At 56.5% G+C, this 18,983-nt stretch overlaps 1 protein-coding gene across 10 annotated transcripts in view; it reads right to left on the bottom strand.

Annotated features, from left to right (window-relative positions):
* Positions 1–5,015: 5,015 nt before the first annotated feature.
* RGS3 (regulator of G protein signaling 3) overlaps positions 5,016–18,983 on the bottom strand; it is a 132,600-nt gene continuing 118,632 nt past the window's right edge. For 8 of the 10 annotated variants that reach the window (XM_082697060.1, XM_082697054.1, XM_082697059.1 and 5 more), the window contains 5 exons: positions 11,369–11,433; positions 8,005–8,106; positions 7,553–7,614; positions 6,771–6,937; positions 5,016–5,967 (listed from right to left, as the gene is read on the bottom strand). In XM_082697060.1, the coding sequence (XP_082553186.1) occupies positions 5,782–5,967; positions 6,771–6,937; positions 7,553–7,614; positions 8,005–8,106; positions 11,369–11,433 (582 nt within the window). In that variant the 3' untranslated portion in view covers positions 5,016–5,781. Of the gene's footprint in view, positions 5,968–6,770; positions 6,938–7,552; positions 7,615–8,004; positions 8,107–8,206; positions 8,453–11,368; positions 11,434–18,983 lie in introns of those variants that run through there. The other 2 variants (XM_082697057.1, XM_082697058.1) reach the window with 2 other exon arrangements.

The raw sequence follows: 18,983 nt of genomic DNA, 5'->3' as shown, positions 1-18,983 counted from the left end.
GAGTTCCGGTCGGTCAGCCTCTGAAGCCCGCGCTCCTCGTCACCATCCCCCACTACGTTGCAAGGGACAGATTCCACTGAGCGAGCCAGTCCTTGCAGCAAGAGCGCTCAAGAGGGAGAAGTGAAGGAAACCTAAGCAGTCAGAACCAAAAGGCTCCTCGAGAGAACCTGGAAAGCACCCCCCCCATCACCCATTTCTCAGATGGGCCAAGTGAGGCCCAGTGAGGGAAGGGACTTACCGCAAATTGGCAGCAGAAGCAGACGGTGGGTGTGGGTTTCCTTCCCACAAGTCCAGGGACGGTCAGCTTTGCCTTTGCAAACTAAGCTCGGCGCCTGGAAGGGGCTGCTCATCCTGGGCTTGGTGGGGGGGGGGGCGGTGGTTTGTAGCAGAGGTCAGGGAGGTGCGGGCTTTACCTCAGAGGAGCAAGTATGTGAATAACCAGCGCATCCTTCCTTGGTCCAGCCTGACGAAGGGACAGGCAAGGCCGTGTCCCGAGGCCCCTCCAGTCATTTGGGGAAGGAGCTGAAACTCTCTTTTTAGTCCTAACAACACACAACACACACATACACACACACACACACACACACACACACACCGCTTATGCAGACACACCTGGCCTGGATCCCAGCGCCTCACATCACACAAAGCACCATCTGCCCTTTCGGAAGGTCCTCAGACCGAAAGCAAGCTTGGTTCTCCTTGTTTTCCAGAAGAAACCAACAAGAGAAGGGAGGGGCCTCATCCAAGATCACGCGCAGGTTTGGGATGAATCTGAGAGCTAGGCAGCTGCCTGACAGCACAGGTGCTATGGTCAGGCGTCCCTGAAACAGCAAGCAGGACTCTGCTGAACCCCCGAGGCCTGGAGCTCAATCCCACCCTCCTGGGGCTCCGCCCTTGTCCTTGAGCCCCTGGTGGCCTTGTCTTAGAAACTGGCTGTGGAGCCAATGCGGGGGCGGCTTCCTCTGGCCAGCTGCTTGCTTGGCCTGAACTCACCTTGGATGCTTGGTGATAGCCCCAGACCTCCCCGTCTGCCCCTCCATGGTGCACCCCCTCTGGGGCTGGCCCTGTGTTGAGGTTTACACCTATTTCTTATCTCACTGAGTCTACCCGAGACCTATCAGGTGGGATTATTCCCATTCTATAGGTGACATGACTGATGCTCGGGTAAGTAAGGCAATTTATCAAAAGCTACTGAGAACTGAGATTCGGCCCAGGAGCACACATCCCCGCATGCTGAAGTTCATGACCTTCCTTAGAAAAGCTCACCCTGGAGACCCAGGAGAACCTGTGCTCTCCACTAATTCCCTCTGAGCGGCTGGAGGCGAGGCCGCCTGGATGTTAGGGATTGGAGTCCCAGTCTCTGCTCAGCCACAGCATACTCTTCCACTTTCCCTGAACGTGAACTTTCTCACTGGTAAAGAGAGCACAACCCTCAGCACCTCTCCAGGCCTGCTGCGAGGACTGATGGAGATAAGGCATGGAATGCCCTTGGTGCGTGCCTTTGTGTGGCTGTAGCAACAATCTTTTTTTTTTTTTTTTTTAAGATTTTATTTATTTATAACAGAGAGAGATACCAAGAGAGGGAACACAACACAGGGGAGCTGGGGAGGGAGAAACAGGCTCCCCGCTGAGCAAGGAGCCCGACGTGGGGCTCGATCCCAGCACGCTGGGATCATGATCTGAACTGAAGGCAGGTGCCTAGCGACTGAGCCACCCTGATGCCCCGGTAGTACAGACCTTTTATCAGCAACTGGCCCTGCCCTCCCTGAAGCCACACTACCATCTCTGCTGAGCAGGCCTAGACCAGCCCTGAAGCTCTTCCTCGTCCCCACTGTTTTCTCCAACCCGAGGAAGGAGTACCCTGGCAGCAGGGGGCCCAGGGTACCCCCTTTCCTCCTGTCCAGCCCTGCCAGGAGGAGGCTAGGCAGAGTCAGATGTTTCACAGATGTTGCCGATGGTAAGCAAAACAAGAGTCCTTGTCTGCGGCCCTGGGATTTGTTTCCTGAGGGCCAGAGAGCCCTGAGGGAGAGGCTGGGGCAGAGGGGTGAATCAGGGAGACTTTCTAGAGTAGGATGTCAGTGAGAGGGACCTAGGGAGGGGACAGTAGGCAAAGGGAGCAGAGGAGCCAGGCAGGGACATGGGGGTGAGGAGCACAGAGGAGTCTGGGGTGGGTAGGCGGAGAAGAGAGGAGTGAAACCAGAGAATCAGGGAGCCTGTAGGGGGCTACCTAGGTGGGAGACCCATAGGGGCTACTGCTAACCTGTCCCCCTCACCCCACCCCACCCCACCCCAGGATCCTGATTTCACAGGGAAAGAGTTTTAGAACCCCCAGAGGCTCCCAGGCCCTCCTGAGATACCTTGGGAGAGAATGAGCTTCCTGTCACAGGAGAGATGTAAGCAGGAACACAAGAAGGGACCCAAGCACAAGACAGAAGTTTAGATCAGGTAGTCTCTTCCAGGCTAGAGAGTCTGGGAGCCTGTATCTGCCCCAAGCCAAGCCAAGAGGCCAAGAGCGTGAGGGACTGGACCAGCCCAGCTAACAGGGAGTCAAAGTTTGGCACAGGCAGGCCAGTGCTGAGTCCCCTCCCACTGGCATCCAACCAAGCGCCAGAGCCATGCCATCTCCCCTTTCAACCTTTCACACCCTATTTGCAAGCTGACCCCAACTGCTCCCAGCCAGGCTGACTGGGCAGTGGTGCAAGGACAGGCTGTTTCTGACACTCCCTGGAACAGGCTGGCTTTGTCCTCTAGCGAAATGTTCCTGGAAGGACAGGGAGCTGGGGACTGAGTCTAGAGGCTCTCTGTCCACAGCGATCAGGGTAGAGCCCAGGCCTGGACCACTTGAGCACAAGCTTTCCACCTCCCTGTGACCCTGCGTGATGAGGTCACTAACGGCAGCTGGTGCAGGGCTAAATTCACTGCCCACACAACCTCACTTAGTCACCAAAGCTCTGGGAAAGGTGCCAGTAAGTACCATTTACAGATGACAAAACTGAGGTAAAGAGAGGTGATGTGATTTTGTCAGAGACAGTGGAGCCAGCGTCCAGGCCTTTCACCTCTATGCCATGCTGCTTCCCTCCCTCTGCCTCAGTCTTCCCATCTGTAGAATGGGAAGGGACCTGGACAGGAGGACCTCACAGCCATCAGATCCTACACTGACCAGCCTGGGATTGCCAGACAGAGCACAAGGGGGCTGCTCCTTCCTTGTTTAAAAAAAAAAGAAAATGGGGAGCAGTCCAGCCACTGTATATGTGACAGGACTGAGGCCTCAGCGAGGAGAAGGGCTCTAGCCAAGGTCCCCAGGGAGCCCAGGCAGGGCCCAGGGCAGGAGGATCCCGGCACCTCTCCAATCTGCTCTCCAGCTGCTCAACACAACCAAAGCCACTCTGGGCCAGGAGACCCAGTGTGAGTAATGGAAACCCAGCAGTGGGGGCCTTCCAAAATGGAAATTCCATCTGCCTGACTTGGCTCTGCAAGACTTTGGTTTCCGTGGCAACGTGGGGGGCGGGAAGGTGAAGGGCTTGGCCCAAGGCTAAATCTCTGGCACCTGAAGAAAGGGCAAGGTGAGCCTCTTCAGGCCCACAGTGTCTCCTCGGAGGGGAAGACATCACAGAGAGGCCGGGCCAGGCTGGGACTCAAGTTCTGAGCTCCACCGCCTTCTCTGCCACTAGCCATTTTGGAAGGAACAGGAATGGTATTGTGGTCCCCTCTGGGTCCGTTTTCCCAGCTCTCAGGTCCCCACTTCTCAGGCCTGGATGACCCCTGCGAGGTGCCCTTGTTTCTGAATTAGGGGCACTTCTCTGCCCCTCGCTGTCCCTCCAGCCTCATCGAGGCTCTGGTGGCTCCGTGGTGGGAAAGTCCTTCACTGATTACAAGGCCCAGCAGGGCTCAGGCCAGGGGCAGCGCCAGACCCAGCCCCACTCCTGGAAGAGCTCACACTCCAGTGCTAACAAAAAAGGCTGTAACACATATTGAGCGCCTACTGTATGCCTGGCCCTAGGTTGGGCCTCCAGGGCAAACAGTGAGGGAGGCACAGAGGCGAGCGTCTACAAAGCCCCATGTCCTTTGCCTTTACAAGTCATGGCGGGCAGACCCGAACCCAGGACCCCAGGTAAGGAACAAGATCCAGGGAGACGGAGCCCAGCCCCTCCTGCACCAACTCCACCCAGTGTCACGGAAGTCAGCCCAGCTGGGTCAGGTCCCACTCCAGGCAGTGCCCAGACCCCTGACCCCCAGACACTGGCACGCTGCATGTAGGGGCACGGGGGTCCAGCTCTGGCATCAGCTTGGCCTGGGCTCCAGGCTCTCTTCTATGCCCTCCAGGTCAGTGGTCCGGAGCCTCCTGGGAAACATGGCTTTGGACCAGGCCTTGCCTAAATTTGCATCTCCGGTTAGGCACAGAGTGGGAAGCCTTCTCCAGGGAGAGGGAGGGATTCTCTGTAAGCCCTACTCCTTGTCACCTGCCTGGCTCTTCCTTCCTTCTGACCAGCATCCATGGGCCCACCCATCTGCAGCCTGAGAGTCTGGCCTTGTCCACCTCCACCAACCAGTCCTGCGTCACCTGAAAGTCCTGCTAGAATCTCAGGGTGCCGTGGGCAGAAGAATGAAAGAAATGTAGCCAGTGGGAAGCCAAGCTAGGACTCTGCCTGTAGCAAGCAGGGGACAGCAATCCAGAGTACAGGCTTGGAAGCCAGTGGGGCTTAGGCAGAACCCTGTCTCTGCCACTTGCCAGTCATTTGACCCTGGCCGAGTCACCCACCCTGTCTGTGCTTTGCTCTCCCAATCTGTGAAATGGGCATAACCTCTGCCTCCCAGGCTGGTGGGGAAGATAAGAGGCTACACGGAACAAGCATGACAGATTGCCTAGGAGCCTGAGCCCCAGGGTATCGTGTGTGTAGCTCTGGGTTGGGAGGCGGGTAACAGCAAGAGAGAAGCGGCCCACTGACCCCCCCACCCTGCGCCCCAGCCAACCTTGGGAGAGCTCAAACCCAGGAACACACAGAAAGGGTCAACAATGAGAAATAACACAGGCCTTTTATTTGCTCCAGAGCTCGGCTACTGTGTGGTCTGAGGGGGCCACGCTTTCCCAGGGCCCCCGAGGGGCACCTCCCTCTGTGGGGGGGTGCGGGATTTCTGTGCGAGGTCACACGCAGCATCCGCCCCTCCAGGCCTCATCAGTCCGGGAGGCCCAGCCACCCGCCCCTGGTGCCTGGGACCAGCAAATCCCCTGAAACTGCAAAGTGGTGTCCACCCTCTCGGCGAGGTGGCTTTTCACAAGGCGTTGGTTAAAATATTGCACTTGTAAATTAGGAAAACCGATGAGGCAAAAATTTCCTATTACAGGACGACGTGCCAAGCATCCGACTACTGTTTAAATAAATAAAACTCAAGGTGGGGGTGAATCTGAGCTGCAAGCCCCAGCGCACTCCCCACCCTGGAGAGCCCTGGAACCCACAACTAGGCCTCCTGCCCCATCAGCCAGTTCTTTAAGGAACTTGGTCATTGCTGAGTCTACACAGCATGGAGCAGCAGCTCCAGATCCGGCTCAGCCGGGGCCCCTGACCTGCCAGGGCCCTTGGGTCCCCTCGTACCAGGCCAGTGGGGACCCAACAGGGCCAGTCCTTTTCCTCCAGGCTGCTCATCCGAATGTCCATCTGTCTGTCCGTCCGGAGACGCAGCCTCCAGGGGCTCGCTTGCCCCCTCCGTCGCAGAGGGAGAGAGGCAGGTGGGAAGGGGGCCCAGCCCACTTGGTGTGAACACGGAACTCTACCCTGGCAGCCCCTAGAGTGGGGGACTCATCTTCTTCTGGTTAATGAGGTCCAGGTAGAGGTCAGAGCGGAGGAAGCGCGGATAGGAGTCCTTTTCCATGAGCCCGAAGATGCGCTTCTGTGCCAGATCGAAGCAGCCGCGGGTGACACTCTGCAGGTTGACCTTGGTGTGCTCCCGCGTGTAGGAGTCCAGGTTGACCTGTGGTGGGCAGAGGGCAGTAAGGGTCAGGTTCACCTGCAGGGGGCTGACCTGGGGGTTGGGGGGGGGCCAGGAATGGGGCCCTTCACTTCTGAGCCCTTCTGCTCCCCATCTTAAGTCATAGAGTGGAGACCCTCGGGGCAGCGGTTCGAGTCCTGGCTCGGTCCCTCACTGGAGGGTGAAGAGTTTACAGGGCCTGGAAAGACCACTTGTGCCTGGTTGGAATCCCAGCAGGGCTGGACGGAGGCATGTAGCCCCAAACAGACCGCCTAAGTGCTCTGAGGCCCACTGTCATATCTGTAGGCTAGGAAGGATGGTATACTCTTCTAAGAGTGCCACAGACTACACAAGGTCATCCATGGTAAGCAGATAGGGAGTCAGTCCACAGGTCATCCCCTGGGACTCGGTCCCCAGGGCCTGGCCCTCAGTAAGCACTCACTAGATGGTAGCGACTCCAACCTGGGCTCTCCAAGACCATCTCCTCGTTTTTAAAATGCAGATAATAATAATCCCATTTTACGGGTTGTTGTGAGGATCCAATAAAAGAGTGCATCCATAAAGGGCTTGGTGGGTGCCCAGCAGCCCATGCCTCGATGGTGGCCATTTCTGTTACTGATGGATTTCTGTTCTTCCCAGGGCCCCAGCTTGCTTCCTCTCCACCCTAGACACACGGTCCCCAAGAGTCACTCTGGCCTCTCCCCTTCCTGGGCTCCTCGTTGAGGCTGCCACGTACCTGTGGCATGAGAGGTCAGTGGAGCTGGGGGTGGGGCGTGGGGACCTGAGGGCCCAGCCCGCGGCCTTACCTCCTTGCAGGCCTGGATGGCGATGTACTCAGCGAAGATCTTTTTGGCCTTGGCTGTCATCTTGGACTGTGACTTGACCTTCTTGAAGTCCTCACAAGCCAGCCAGAATTCGAGATTCTCCTCACTAAACTCAGTGCGAAGGAAGGCCTGGAACACTGCTAAGCCATCTGTGACAGAAGCCCAGGCCTTGGGATGAGAGGCAGAACCAGCCCCTTCTGCCCTCTGGACAGCCTCCCCTCTAGGGGCCTTTTAGGGTGCAGATGTGGGGAGCTTAGTAAAATAACCATTTTGGAGAGCCAGGAGCCCCAAGATGTGGACCCACCCCTTGCACAGCCTCTCTGTGGGTCTTGGCCATGTCTCGCCCATGTGTGTGCCTCAGTTCCCCTATCTGTAAAATGGGGTCATGAGACTATCTCCTGGAGCCCTGTGAGGACCAGAGGGATCCTGCCCATGAGACGCGGGGCACATTTGACCCAGTGGAAGCCCTCAGTACATGGAAATGTTTATTGTTATTCTGGGAATCTCTGGGTCTGAGCGCACAGGTCCCAGTGGCCTCCTGCAGGCAGTGCCAGCTCCCAGGGACAGGGAGGGGCTGGCAGAAGCCGGCTCCAAGGCCAGCCCAAGGGCCCCAGCCTCTCTCAACAGAGGGACACCTGATGGGACCCAGGAAAGAGGGAAAGGCAACCCCTCTGGGACCAGCCACGCTCTCTGGGTCTGGGAGAGAAGGAAAGGGAAGGGGGAAGGGGGAGATCACACAGGGAGGGGAGCCGGCTCCCACTTACATTTGTGAAGCAGCAGCTTCTCCAAGGACTCACCCCATTTGAGGGCTTCCTCTGAGGTGGGCCTGAGGGGTGAGGGAAGGGGCAGAGTGAGGCACCATGAGGTTTGGGGAAGTGCAGTGGTGGGGGCTAGAGGGGTGGGGGTCTCTGTTAGCTGCCCTTGGCCTGGGCAGTGGCTGAGTCCAGTGGAGGGGGGGTGCCCAGAAGGGGGCTCAGCCTCTCTCTCTGGACCAGCATCCCTTCTGGGTCCCACCTCTGCCCCTGCTCGGCAGCCGTTCCCCATGAGGGCTGCTGCTTGCCAGGTACCAGCCTCCCTCAAAGAGAGCCTCCGTCTAACCCACAGCCAGAACAAGCCAAAAAAACCCCCCACCTTTCCATTTAACCCCACCACCAGCCCTGCTCCCCTGGGGACCAGTGGGTGCCTGAGGGGTCCCAGGGATGCAGAAAGGACCTACTTGAATGACTTCACCATTTTGTCTGCCTTGCCCGCTGGTTGGGCCCCAGGGGACTCGTTCCTTCGCCTGAAGATGCCCAGCTTGTTCTTCATGTCCTTGGCTCTGGGGGCAGAAGCAGAGAAGGGGGGTCGGTCAGCCTGGCACGCTCAGCCCCTGCAACCTCAGGTGGGAAGGTTGCGCGCAGTGGAGGGGAGACACCTACTCCTTCATCGTGTGCCGCCTCTGTAGGTTCCCGTTGCGTGTGAGGTACATGCCTCGGAGCATCTCTGTAGGGCCCCCCACCTTGGGGCCCGGGACGGTCTGCAGGGAGCACCCCCAGCTCCTCACCCTGCGAACCGGGGTGGCAGGCAGCAGCCGGCGCGTGCTGCAGCCGAGCGATCGCCGGGATCCCCACCGGATGACTGGGGCTCCCAGGCACAAGCCGGGCTGGGACTCAGACAGGAGGAGCCAGGAAATGGGAGGGACCAGGATGGGGGGGGGGTATGAAGGGGGAGGGAGGAGGAAAATATCCCTCCTGGCCAACCCAGAGAGGGAGCCCGTGAAAGGGGCAAGTGTCCGCAAGGGGCGGCCTCTGGGGCCTGCCCGGCAAAAAGCCAGGCCCAGTTATTTGTGACCGGCCTCTCCATTGCCATGGCAGCGCCAGGGGGAGGAGGAGAAAACAAGTCAGCAAATTGCTGGGAGGGAAGGGGGGAGGGCTCTGCCCACCAGGGTGGCAGGAGTGGCTATTTTTAGCTAGGAAGCATTTTTTAGCCTTGCCACTCCCCCAGGAGGCAGCCCTTTTCAGGACTGGGCAAAGCTGGTGGCGAGAAAGGGGTTAAATGCCCCACGGCCACATTTGCTCCCCTTGTCTCTAGACCCCCTACCCTGGGCAGCTTCAGGATAGCTCCTGGCAGTAGGCCTGGGCCTGTCATTGGCTTTGGAAACACGCATCCATGAGTCTGTACGGTGTCCCACAAGTCCGAGTTCACACAAGTCTGAGCTCAGAGAACTGCAGGAGTACAAGTCCTATAACCTTTCCAAAACGTCATTTGGAATTTTAATTATGCAATTTTTTAATGCACACTGAGTTTTGTGGTTTTTTGAATGACACATTTTTTTATTCTTAAGTTTTGGTCTCTGTTCTTCCGATTAAAGATAAAAACCGCTGACTGTAACCAAAGTTAAAAATCCAAAATGTGTTGGCAAAATCACAAAGCTAAGCAAGTGTAAAAGAAATCTGAATAATTCAACTTTCACATGGGTGTTTGTCGAATTTGTAGTATTTATGCTTCTGAAGTTATTCGGGCTTAAAGCGGCATTAAGACCTCTGGGACGCCCTCGGTGAGTCAGTGAAGGAGGTGGTACCCCGTGGAGGTTAAGTGTGAGGCTCTAGAGCCAGGGGGCCTGGAGTTCAAATCCCAGCTCCAGCAGTAGCCAACTGTGTGCTCCTGGTCTAGCCACCTCACCTCTCAGAACGTTAAATTTTCCCAACCATCCAACCCCTCCTGGGCCTGTTCTGAGAAGCAAGCAGAAAATGCACATAAAGTGTTAGCACATTGCCTGGGGCAAAAGTGCCCAGATATCCTGTCCTGCATGTCTGGGGCAGCTGCCCAGGGATGGGGACCCTGCTCTAGAAGGTCCAAGCCAATGAGCTAAGGCTGAGGAGTCCAGGGATGGGCAGTCCTCTGGGTGAGGACTGGGGCCCTTGGAATGCCCAAGGGTGACTGGGCCGTCAGCATCGGACTTCCTGGGGCTTAGTGGTCTGACAGGATGGCAGAGCTCAGACAGGCCCCAGGTGTTCCCCTGTGGGTCCAGAAGGCAGAACAGCGACCCACAAGAGGAAGCTAAAGGAGCACGTTTCTCCAATCAGAGCCATGAAGAGATGGAATGAGTGGCTTCTGGGGAAAGGACTCTCATCACTAGGGGCTCAAAGCCTACCTAGCAGGGTTTCTGCAAACCTCCTTCAGAATAGCCTACACTGAGCTTCAACAGAACAGGTTCTGAGAGAAAAAATACATATATTTGTATTTATACTCTCAGAGCCAGCACTCCAGTATCCGATCTCCATACTGCCGCATGCTTGCTGCGCGACCCGAGACAAGTAACTTCTTTCTGCTTCGGTTTACTCGTTGGGCAAATAGGGTATGTGAGAGAAAAAAGGAAATGTAAAATAAAATAACGGTAAAGATTAAATTATACAATTTATGGAATGCACATAGAACAGTGCCTGGCACAACAAACGTTAGTTATTTTTATTATCACCCCAGATTCTAAGGGTCCTTGATGAAGCTTTTAAGAACGTGAGCTTCAGGCATTCGAAAGGCCGAACCCATCCTGAAGCGAGGCTAGAGTTGGGACCGGCCCGGGAGAGCTCCAGCTCCCCAGGTGCCCACCCTCCACGGCCCCTCACTGCTGCACCCCTGGGAGTGACCGCTTTGGTGATACCTGGACCCAGCGATAGTGCAAAGGGCTATTTTTGGAGCATGTCACCTTCCCTAGAAGGCAGGACGGCTCCTGGCTGCAGAGGGAGAGCAGCCTATAGTTGCCACAGGAACCTGGAGAGGGCAGAGGAGCTGAGGGAGAAAGAGTTTCTAGAGGAGTGGATGCTAGCCAAAACAGGGGCCAGGGAAATGGCTGTAGGAGGCGTCTGGGAAGACTCCTGTTCTCCTCCCCCAGGCCCAACTGGCAAGTAATGGTGGGTACTCTACAACCTGGAGGGGAGGCGGGGGCTCACCATGGCCTCCTCTCCATCCGGCCCCTAGTCTCCAGGGCCTTGGGCCCAGGTATACAAGGACACCTAAGGAGAACCCACACACGCCCTGTTCATTTAATTGGCACCTCCAATAAACGTCCAAACCAGGTGCATAAGGCCCCAGACTCAGGGCCAAAAAGGCTGGGGAGGGTGGGATGCACTACCCGGACCAGCAGTGCCACCTCCTGGCAATGCCAAAGACTGCGAGCCTTCGAGACCTCAAGAGGAGAAAGAGGGAATCCCGTGTCCTTCCCCAGAGGGCGCAAAGCACTCGTCAAGATCATTTAGCCACTGCTTGTCCCAAGAGGCTGGGCCAGGGCCAGGACAACCTGGCTGGTTGCCTCTGCTTGGTTCCCTGGGGCTTCCAGGTACTGAATCAACACGTTGCCTTGCTCTGCATGAATGCTGAGGGCAGGGCCAGATGCCCAGGACCCTAGTGACCCCACCCCGGGGCCACGGGCAAGTCTTAAAAGATCTTGCTGTTCACTGGTGGTCTAGGGCAGGACTGACACAGCCCCTTCTCCCCACCCGTACCCCTGGAGGAGAGACAAACCCGAGGACCGAGGAGGAAGGATGGGTGCATGGGGTGCCTCCCTGACTGCAAGGTTGAGGACAGGGAACTTTCCAACGTACAGGTTTTTGCTTTTTCTCTTCCGAGAGGCTTCATCATCATCTCCAACCGCGTCAGCCCCACTCATCTGTGAAAGAAAGACAGACCCTTTACAGCCTGGGCATCGAAGGCTGCTGCTTGAGCAAAGAGGGGCTTAGGGACCCAACGGTGCCTCCAAACAGGCCCACCCCCTCTCCTGCATAGCTCCTACCCCTCAGGCGAGGGACAGGGAGGCCCGTTACTGGGAACAGTCTGTCCATGAAGTGTGGTTCGCTCAGCAGATCCCCCAGCCAAAGGGGTCTCTGCCCGGTGCAAGGAGGAGACTGGTTTGCGAGGGAGAAGCCGAAGACAGAGCAGGGATGGCTGATCTGGAGACAGACCGCTGCAGGCAGAAGCGCAGACCGGAGCGCAGGGGCTCCAGGAGGGGTTCTGCCGTGTGACTCGGCCAGTCACCATCCCTCCGTGAGCCTCGATTTCTTAATTTCGAAATTGAGATCCTCATGACTAACTCAGGCTTCTGAGGTTTGGCAGAGACCTGGGATTGGTCAGCAGGGTGGACAGTGAATTGTCCTACAGGCCAGAGAGAACCTCTTCTGCCTAAAGTCTTCCATGGCTCCCCAGTGCCCTCAGGGTAACACCCAAACTCCGTGACATGATACACACGGTCTGCTGTCTTGGGATCTGGGCAGAAAGCTGCGTTTGAACATCAGTTCCAACTCCTTCATGTATCTTTCAGCCTGACCCCTGCTCCAGCACCCTCCTTGACCCTGCCCTCCAGCCAGATGGAAGGTCTTTGCCTGACCTGCCCTGTCACCTCAGGCCTTTACCTGTGCTATACCTTCCACGGGGGATGCTTTTGTGACCCTCCCTTCTCCCTTTACAACCCAGCCTCAGGTAAGGTACTTTAATTCCTCCTCACCTAGGGAGCACTCCCAGACCCTTAGATCTAAGGCTGTGCCCCCTACACCCCGCCACATTCGAAAGAGCTTTTTCTAAATCTGTCCCTGCTGCTTGACTGTGAGTTCTCACGAGCAAGGCCTCTGTCTGCCTGGGTCCCCCTCACTACATGAGCATCTCACTCTCATGACTAGGAGCTCAGCAAATATTTGTCAAATGAATGGAAGCATCAAGAGAGGGAAAGCAGACTGGGAACAATGAGTCTGGAGGCCCTTGCTGCCTGAATTCCAGCTTGGAGCTGGATCCCCCCACCGCCCCCTTGCGGTGCAGACTGCACCTCCCCCACCTCTCTCTCCCCTCCCCTTTCCTGGTGCCATGTCCCCTTCCCGGAATGCCCTCTCTCCTCTTCCCCCCAGTCTGCCACTCCTGTTCTCCAGACCACTCCAGATTCCCACCGTCTCTACCAGGGCTGTCCTCTGTTTCCCTTGCCCTGCTGGTACTTGTCCCCTTCCTCCAGTGGAAATCCAAGGTCCCAACAGTGCCACCCTAGAGCAGGAGCCCAGGAAATGCTCCAAGATGGGAGAGGTATAGACACTACGCCCCAAGACAAGACAAAATACCACCCGGTGTGGATCTCAGCTCTGACTCCTCATGAGCCCCACCATGGGCCTCCGGTTTCCTCATTTGTAAAATAAAGATGGGCTAATTCTTAAAGTGGCCTTAATTCTGGAAAGAAAAGTAGCCTTATTCCAGATATAGCCAGCAGGGGGAGCTACTAGCATCGGTGGAATACACACCCATGCAAGGATGGATGGATGGATGGAAGGAAGGAAGGAAGGATGAGTTCATACTGTATGGGCATATGGGATGGGCATTTGGGATGGGCATATGGGATGGGCACAGAGCATCTCTCTGTGCTATCTCATTAATCTTCATTGTAAGTCCATATAGCAAACGGAGGTTCAGAGAAGTAAAGGCACTTGCCCAAAGATACCCGGAGTTGAAGTGACAGCGGGACTCTAGGGTATGTGTATTTAAAGCCCGCATCTCTCCACCAGAGGATGCTGCTACTCCAATGTAAGGATCGGGCACATTTTAAATGTTTTCAGTAAAAGACTTGGGGAAGTGCCACCTCCTTCCTGAGAAGACTGCCCTGCCAGGATTGTAAACACGGGTGTGTACGTGCACACACAGGCACACACCCATCTATGGTGGGGACTCCAGAGCTCCGGTTTGCAGGAAGCAGGTACTGGTCCTATTTCCGCTGACTCTGGACGAGTTTCTTAGCCTTCCAGCTTCAGCTTCATTAGCTACAGCATAGGTGGGGTGACAGCCCCCTGGCTGTCGGGAGAGTCACCACTATGAAGTCTCGGCCCCTGGGGCGCGATGCTGGGGCTCTCTGTAACGAGGGCTGCCCAGGTCATTGCTCAGTGAGTCTTCCCACTGCAGCAACGGTGTGCCTACTGCTGCATTTACTCCGGCGGGCTAGGCAGTGCCCAAAGCCCCCACCCGTGGGAAAGGGCCACAGGCGCTGGGCTTCCTCCCATTCTAACCTCAGCTTCCGTACTTTATCGAGCCCACACAATGGGCCTGGGGGCCACTCCCGCCCCGCCCACACCCCCAGCCTCTGCACTGTTGGGAAATGGGCTCTTCCTTCCACTGCTGGGAGGGGGTCATCTTCAGCAGAGACCAACCCACACCAATCAGCCTGATAGCCCAGGCCCTGGGCGCTGACCCCCAGAGCATCTGGGGAAACCCAGGCATTGTGGGGGAGGGTGCGGCTGCAGGCTAGACAGAGAAAAAACTGAGTCAGAAAGTCAGGGTTCTGATTCCCAGCCCTACAGTGTCCCCCAAGGCTCCCCTCTCCGGGAGCAACAGCAAGGCCTGCCCAGTACCCAGCACACTAAAGGCCTCTCCTTCCCATCTGCTCCCCACCGCCTTGCCACTCTACGGGGCCCTCCCTGCTGAAAGGGAAATGGAGGGGAGCCTCCCTTCACTCCAGGCAGGAATCCCTGGGGCCCGCCTGGCCCCCACCCGGCCACTCCAGGCACTGGGAGCTCCCTCCCCCTGGAATAATAACTATAATTCTTACTGTAATTATAACTATAATAATAGTTGTGGTTAAGAATGTCGCTTCTAAACTGCCTGGATTGGAATCCTACCTCAGTGATTTCTGAGCTCATTGACTTTAGCTGAGTTACAACCTCCCTCTGTGCTTCAGTCTCTGTATCTGTAAAATGGGGATAATAACCAGACCCAGCACATCGGGGTGTGGTGCAAATTAACTAAGTGAACACAACAGGAAGAGCCTAGCCCAGTGCCTGGTATGCACCAGCACTCGCCGACCTCCAGCTGTGGTGGGTATGGTGCCTGGTTACTGAGCCCCCACTAACGTGCCAGGGGCTCAATGAAGGGCTTTAACGTTTTGATCTCAGCTCCCCGAGCTGCCAAGATGCCAGGAATTTCAGGCCTAGCTCCAAAGCCCACCCATGACCAAGGGCTCCTATCAACTGGGGCCTCACCTGGTTCCTCTCACTGGTCTCGACCCAACTTCTGGGACTCCCCAGCCATGCCTGGCACCAGTCCCCGAAACCCTGCCTCTCTCTGACCTGGCCCAGCCTGGTGGACCCTGTAGAACCTTGTGGAAACACTGGGTCTAAATGCAACACATATTTGTCTAGACATCGGCAATGATTCTTCTCTAAGCATTTTGTAAATGGGGGGCTATATGGTACTGTCACAGCTTGAAGCTGGAAGGCATCTTAGGGGTGCTCTGGTCTGACCTCCCGCCCAGGTGGGGAGCTTGTTGTGGCAGTTAGCCTCTGCCCAAGCCAGTCCCTGCAGGAGGAGGGGAGAAGGAAGTGTGGCCAGGGAGGGGCTGCAGCCTCTGTCTCCTCACTGTCAAAGTCGACCCACGACCCTGGGCCACGCCAGGCCAGGCTGAGGCGGAACTAAAGGGCAGCAACCTGGGCCCAGACACAGCTGTGCTCAGGGCTTCTCTGGCTCCCAGGAAAAGGGCAGATGAAGGCTCTGCCTGAGGGGAGCCAAGGGGCAGCCAGCAAGGCAGGGGTCTGACAGCAGAGGGTGCTGTGAGACAACTCAACTCAGCATCGGGAGCCAGGCCCGGGGGATGGCCCAGGAGTTAACCTTGGTGGAGAGGTCGTCTCCTCTCTGGACCTCAGGCAGCCCCTTTGTAAAATGACCAGAGCGAGTGGGCCGTCTCTCAGATCTGTCTGGTTCAGATGTTCCTGCTCCCAGTAGAAAGAAATCGCTCCACACCCAACAGGGCAAGGTGACGGGGGTGGGGGGTAGGGGGCGGAGCGGTAATGCAGGGACTATCGCCCCTGTGACAGGCAGCTGCCCCTGTGACAGGCAGCCGGCCCTTGGGGCAGTTCAGCTTAGCCACACAGCAGCACAACCACCAGCCCAGGGCCACACCAGCTCTGTCGGGCCCTCCTAGGTCTCACATAGTAACAGGATCCCTGCCACGGGCACAGAGCTTTCCAAATACTGCAATCCTCTCGAATCCCTGGGACAAATCCAAGGAAGACTTAACACTCTCACTTTATAAGAGAAAATGAAAAGCTCAAAGAAAGACATATCTTGGCCAACGTCTTACTTGGGATCAGGAAGGAGGAGGCAGAACTGAGATTTGAACTCAGGTCTGTCTGACTTCCCCTAGACTTCGCCCCTCTCCTCTTTGCCTCCTGCCTGGCACAGCCTAGAAACAGTGCCCTGTAAGTAGCAGCTGACCTTCCCGAGAAAGCCAGGCCCATACCAAACCCAAGCCAGGGAGATGGAAGTCATGTGAGAGGCCACTGCCTCCCCCCCTGCCACAGCCCCCCATATCCAGTCCCTCACCAGCCTGAGATATGCAGGGTCTGGGGTCGAGCCAGGGAGGACTGGGCAGAGGGAGGCCATAGCCCAGCTCCTGCAGTACTTGCCGTGTGGCCTAGGACAAGACACTTCTCCCCCAGCCTTAGTCTCCTTACTGGAGGACGAGGACAAGGGTGCCCACCCGGCAGTGGTGCTGTGCACTCCAGGAAAGGGAGCTGGAGGCACTCTGTGAATGTTGGCATGCCTGCTGTCACATGTGCTACCACTCTCCTCCTCCTCGTCATCAACATGATTCCCATTTCTGGAGCACCCACTGAGTGCCAAGAACCGGCACTGCCCCAAACGCTCCACTCACTTGGGGCTACTTAACCTTCCCTGAGGTCCCACAAAGGAGGTATCATTACCATACCCATTTTGCTGATGAAGAAACTGAGGCTAAGAGAAAGGGCAGGGACTTACCCCGGGCCCATAGGCCATGAGGGGTGGTACAGAGTCAGGTACTGGTCCAGCCTCGACCTCCAGGGCAGGGCAGGGCAGGGCTCTCGGTGAAGCCAGATGGCCTCAGTGAGCAGGGTCCATGAGGATGGACTGGCAGCCAGGCCACTGGAAACCATGGGGGCGCAGCCTCTGAAGCCCCTGCCAATGCTATGGCTCAAGCCCAAGAAAGGAAACGAGAGGCCCAGAGAGGGTGGGGGAGGCAAGTGAAAACTCAGGGCTCCCAGAGGAGGAAGTTGAAACCCGACAGAGCTGGTCCAAGCATATCTGCCCCCAAACGGGCTCTCAGATCAGCTGGGTTGGGGGAACTAGAAGGGTGTGTGTGAAGGTGTGGGCGTGTCTGCATATAGGTGTTTGTATTTACAGACAGAACAGAACATGGAAGGGTCTTGGGGAACGGGTGTGGAGTCAGGATAGAGAGGCCTGGTGGGTAGTGAGCCCTGGGATCTCAGTGCCCCCTGGACAGGAATGGCTGGGCCTGGTCTGAGTGAACCTGAGGCCTCACCCGGGTAGGGCAGAGTTCTAGACTCTCTCTAGTTGCATCAAGAAATGGCCAAAGATGGTGATATTCCCGCTGTGGGGAACAGCACAGTCCCTGGGGGCTGGTCTAAAATGCAAGGGTCTGGGCACCACCTGCTGGAAATCCTGATTCTAGGAGCCTGGGGCTGGAGACTCAGAAATCTCTGTATTAATAAGCTCCTCCTGGTCATTACGGAGCACATCAAATTTAGAACCACACATGTTTGCAGACGAGGAAACTGAGATCCACTGACAGTTCTTTAGATTTAGTTCCAATTTCCAGGCCCAAAGCTTAAGGCCTTTTTCGGTGGGGGTGGGGTCTCTCAGCCTGTCCTTCCAGCCCAAACACCCTGCAGCAGTGAAGTCAGCCTTTGCACTAGTGCCTGAGGTGAAGAAGGCCTCTGAAGCCATGGCCCAGCTCAGTGGGAAAATGCCCTGGAATCCATTAGTCATGTCTGCCCTGGGTGTAGAGGCAGGAAGGGCAGCATGCATGCCATGTCTCTGCCATCCCTGCATTTTAGGAATCCCCTGTTCTAGCCAAAGGCTTCTACAGACGGTGTGCCCAGGTCATGTCCACTTTCACAGAGCGCCTGTCTCATCCGCTCTTTATTCCAATCCTGCTCAACCATCACACCCCAGCCAAGCGGCCTCTTGCTCCAGAAACGCTCCTTGAGGGACTGAGGCCCTGAGGTCTCTCCTCCATAAAATCCCAGGTCCCTACCCTACCCCCCACCCCCACCCCACGCACCTGGCCTTGGGCCGGAACTAAGGTCACCAGGCAACAGGCTCTTCCAGTTCATCCTTGACCGCCCTGGGACATGAGTGTAATTCATCTCTTTTTTTACAGAAGAACACTAAGGCTCAGAGGAGCCGTGTGACTCACCAAAGGTCACAGAGTAAGTGAGAGATGGAGCCTAGGGTCAAGCTGGCCAGCAGGCTTTGGGGCCATGACGCAATCTTTTCACTGCTGGGCCAGCTGCTCCCCCCCAGATGGCTCACTGCTCGCAGGCTGAGAGCTGCTGCACACATCCCTGCGGCCTTGCAGTGGCACAGCGCACAGGGCCTGGCACATGGCAGGGAATCAATAAACACTTATTCATCTATTTATAAATATTTGTGAGAGGTAAAGAGCATGGAGGGGATGCGCTCCAGCCCTGGAGCCAGATCCAGTGCTGGGGCAGACATTTATAAACCGCGTGGCCTGGGGTGAGTGAGATAACCCGAGTGCGTCGGTCTCCTCATTCGCGAGGAACCACAACAGTCTCTCCTTCATAGGACTTTCGTGAACGTCAGTGAGGTCAGCTCAACTGCTTAGACTTGGGGCGCCTGCAGGCTCAGTCAGTTAAGCGTCAAACTCTTGATTTCAGCTCCGGTAATGATCTCAGGGTCATGATCTCACCGCGTCAGGGTGGCAGGGGGCGCTCCCCGCTGGGCATGGTACCAGCTTGGGATTCTCTCCCCTCTCCCTCTGCTCCCGCCCCCAAGTCATGTGCTCACTCTCTCTCTGTGTCAAAAAATTAAAAACAACAAAAAATAAGTTGCGTAGCATCTTAGCCCAGGATAGATGTGTGCTGTCACTGTTGGCTGATGGATTTCTAGTCTAGCTAGGCCTGGATGGAGTCTAAATTGTTCTACTACAGAAGACAGTCCTCCAGCCAAGGACTCAGATCTTTCAGATCCAAAGACCATGTTTTGGGCAAGGCCACACCTGCTCTACTTTGGTGGGGACTCCCAGTCCCAGGGAGCTATAAGAGCACAGCTGCTGGAGTCAGAGTCACGGGCTTAACACAGGCAAGGCCTTCTCGGTCTCTCCGTGCCTTGGCTGGATCCTCTGTCAAATGGGTAGAAGTCTTCCTGGAAGGCTTCAGGAGGCGTCGGGGTGGGACAGCA

This window comes from Mustela nivalis (genome assembly GCF_964662115.1).
Source record: "Mustela nivalis genome assembly, chromosome: 13".
NCBI classification, from domain to species: Eukaryota; Metazoa; Chordata; class Mammalia; order Carnivora; family Mustelidae; genus Mustela; species Mustela nivalis.
Note: the sequence above shows the minus strand (reverse complement) of the source record. Positions and strands in the feature narration are given on the sequence as shown.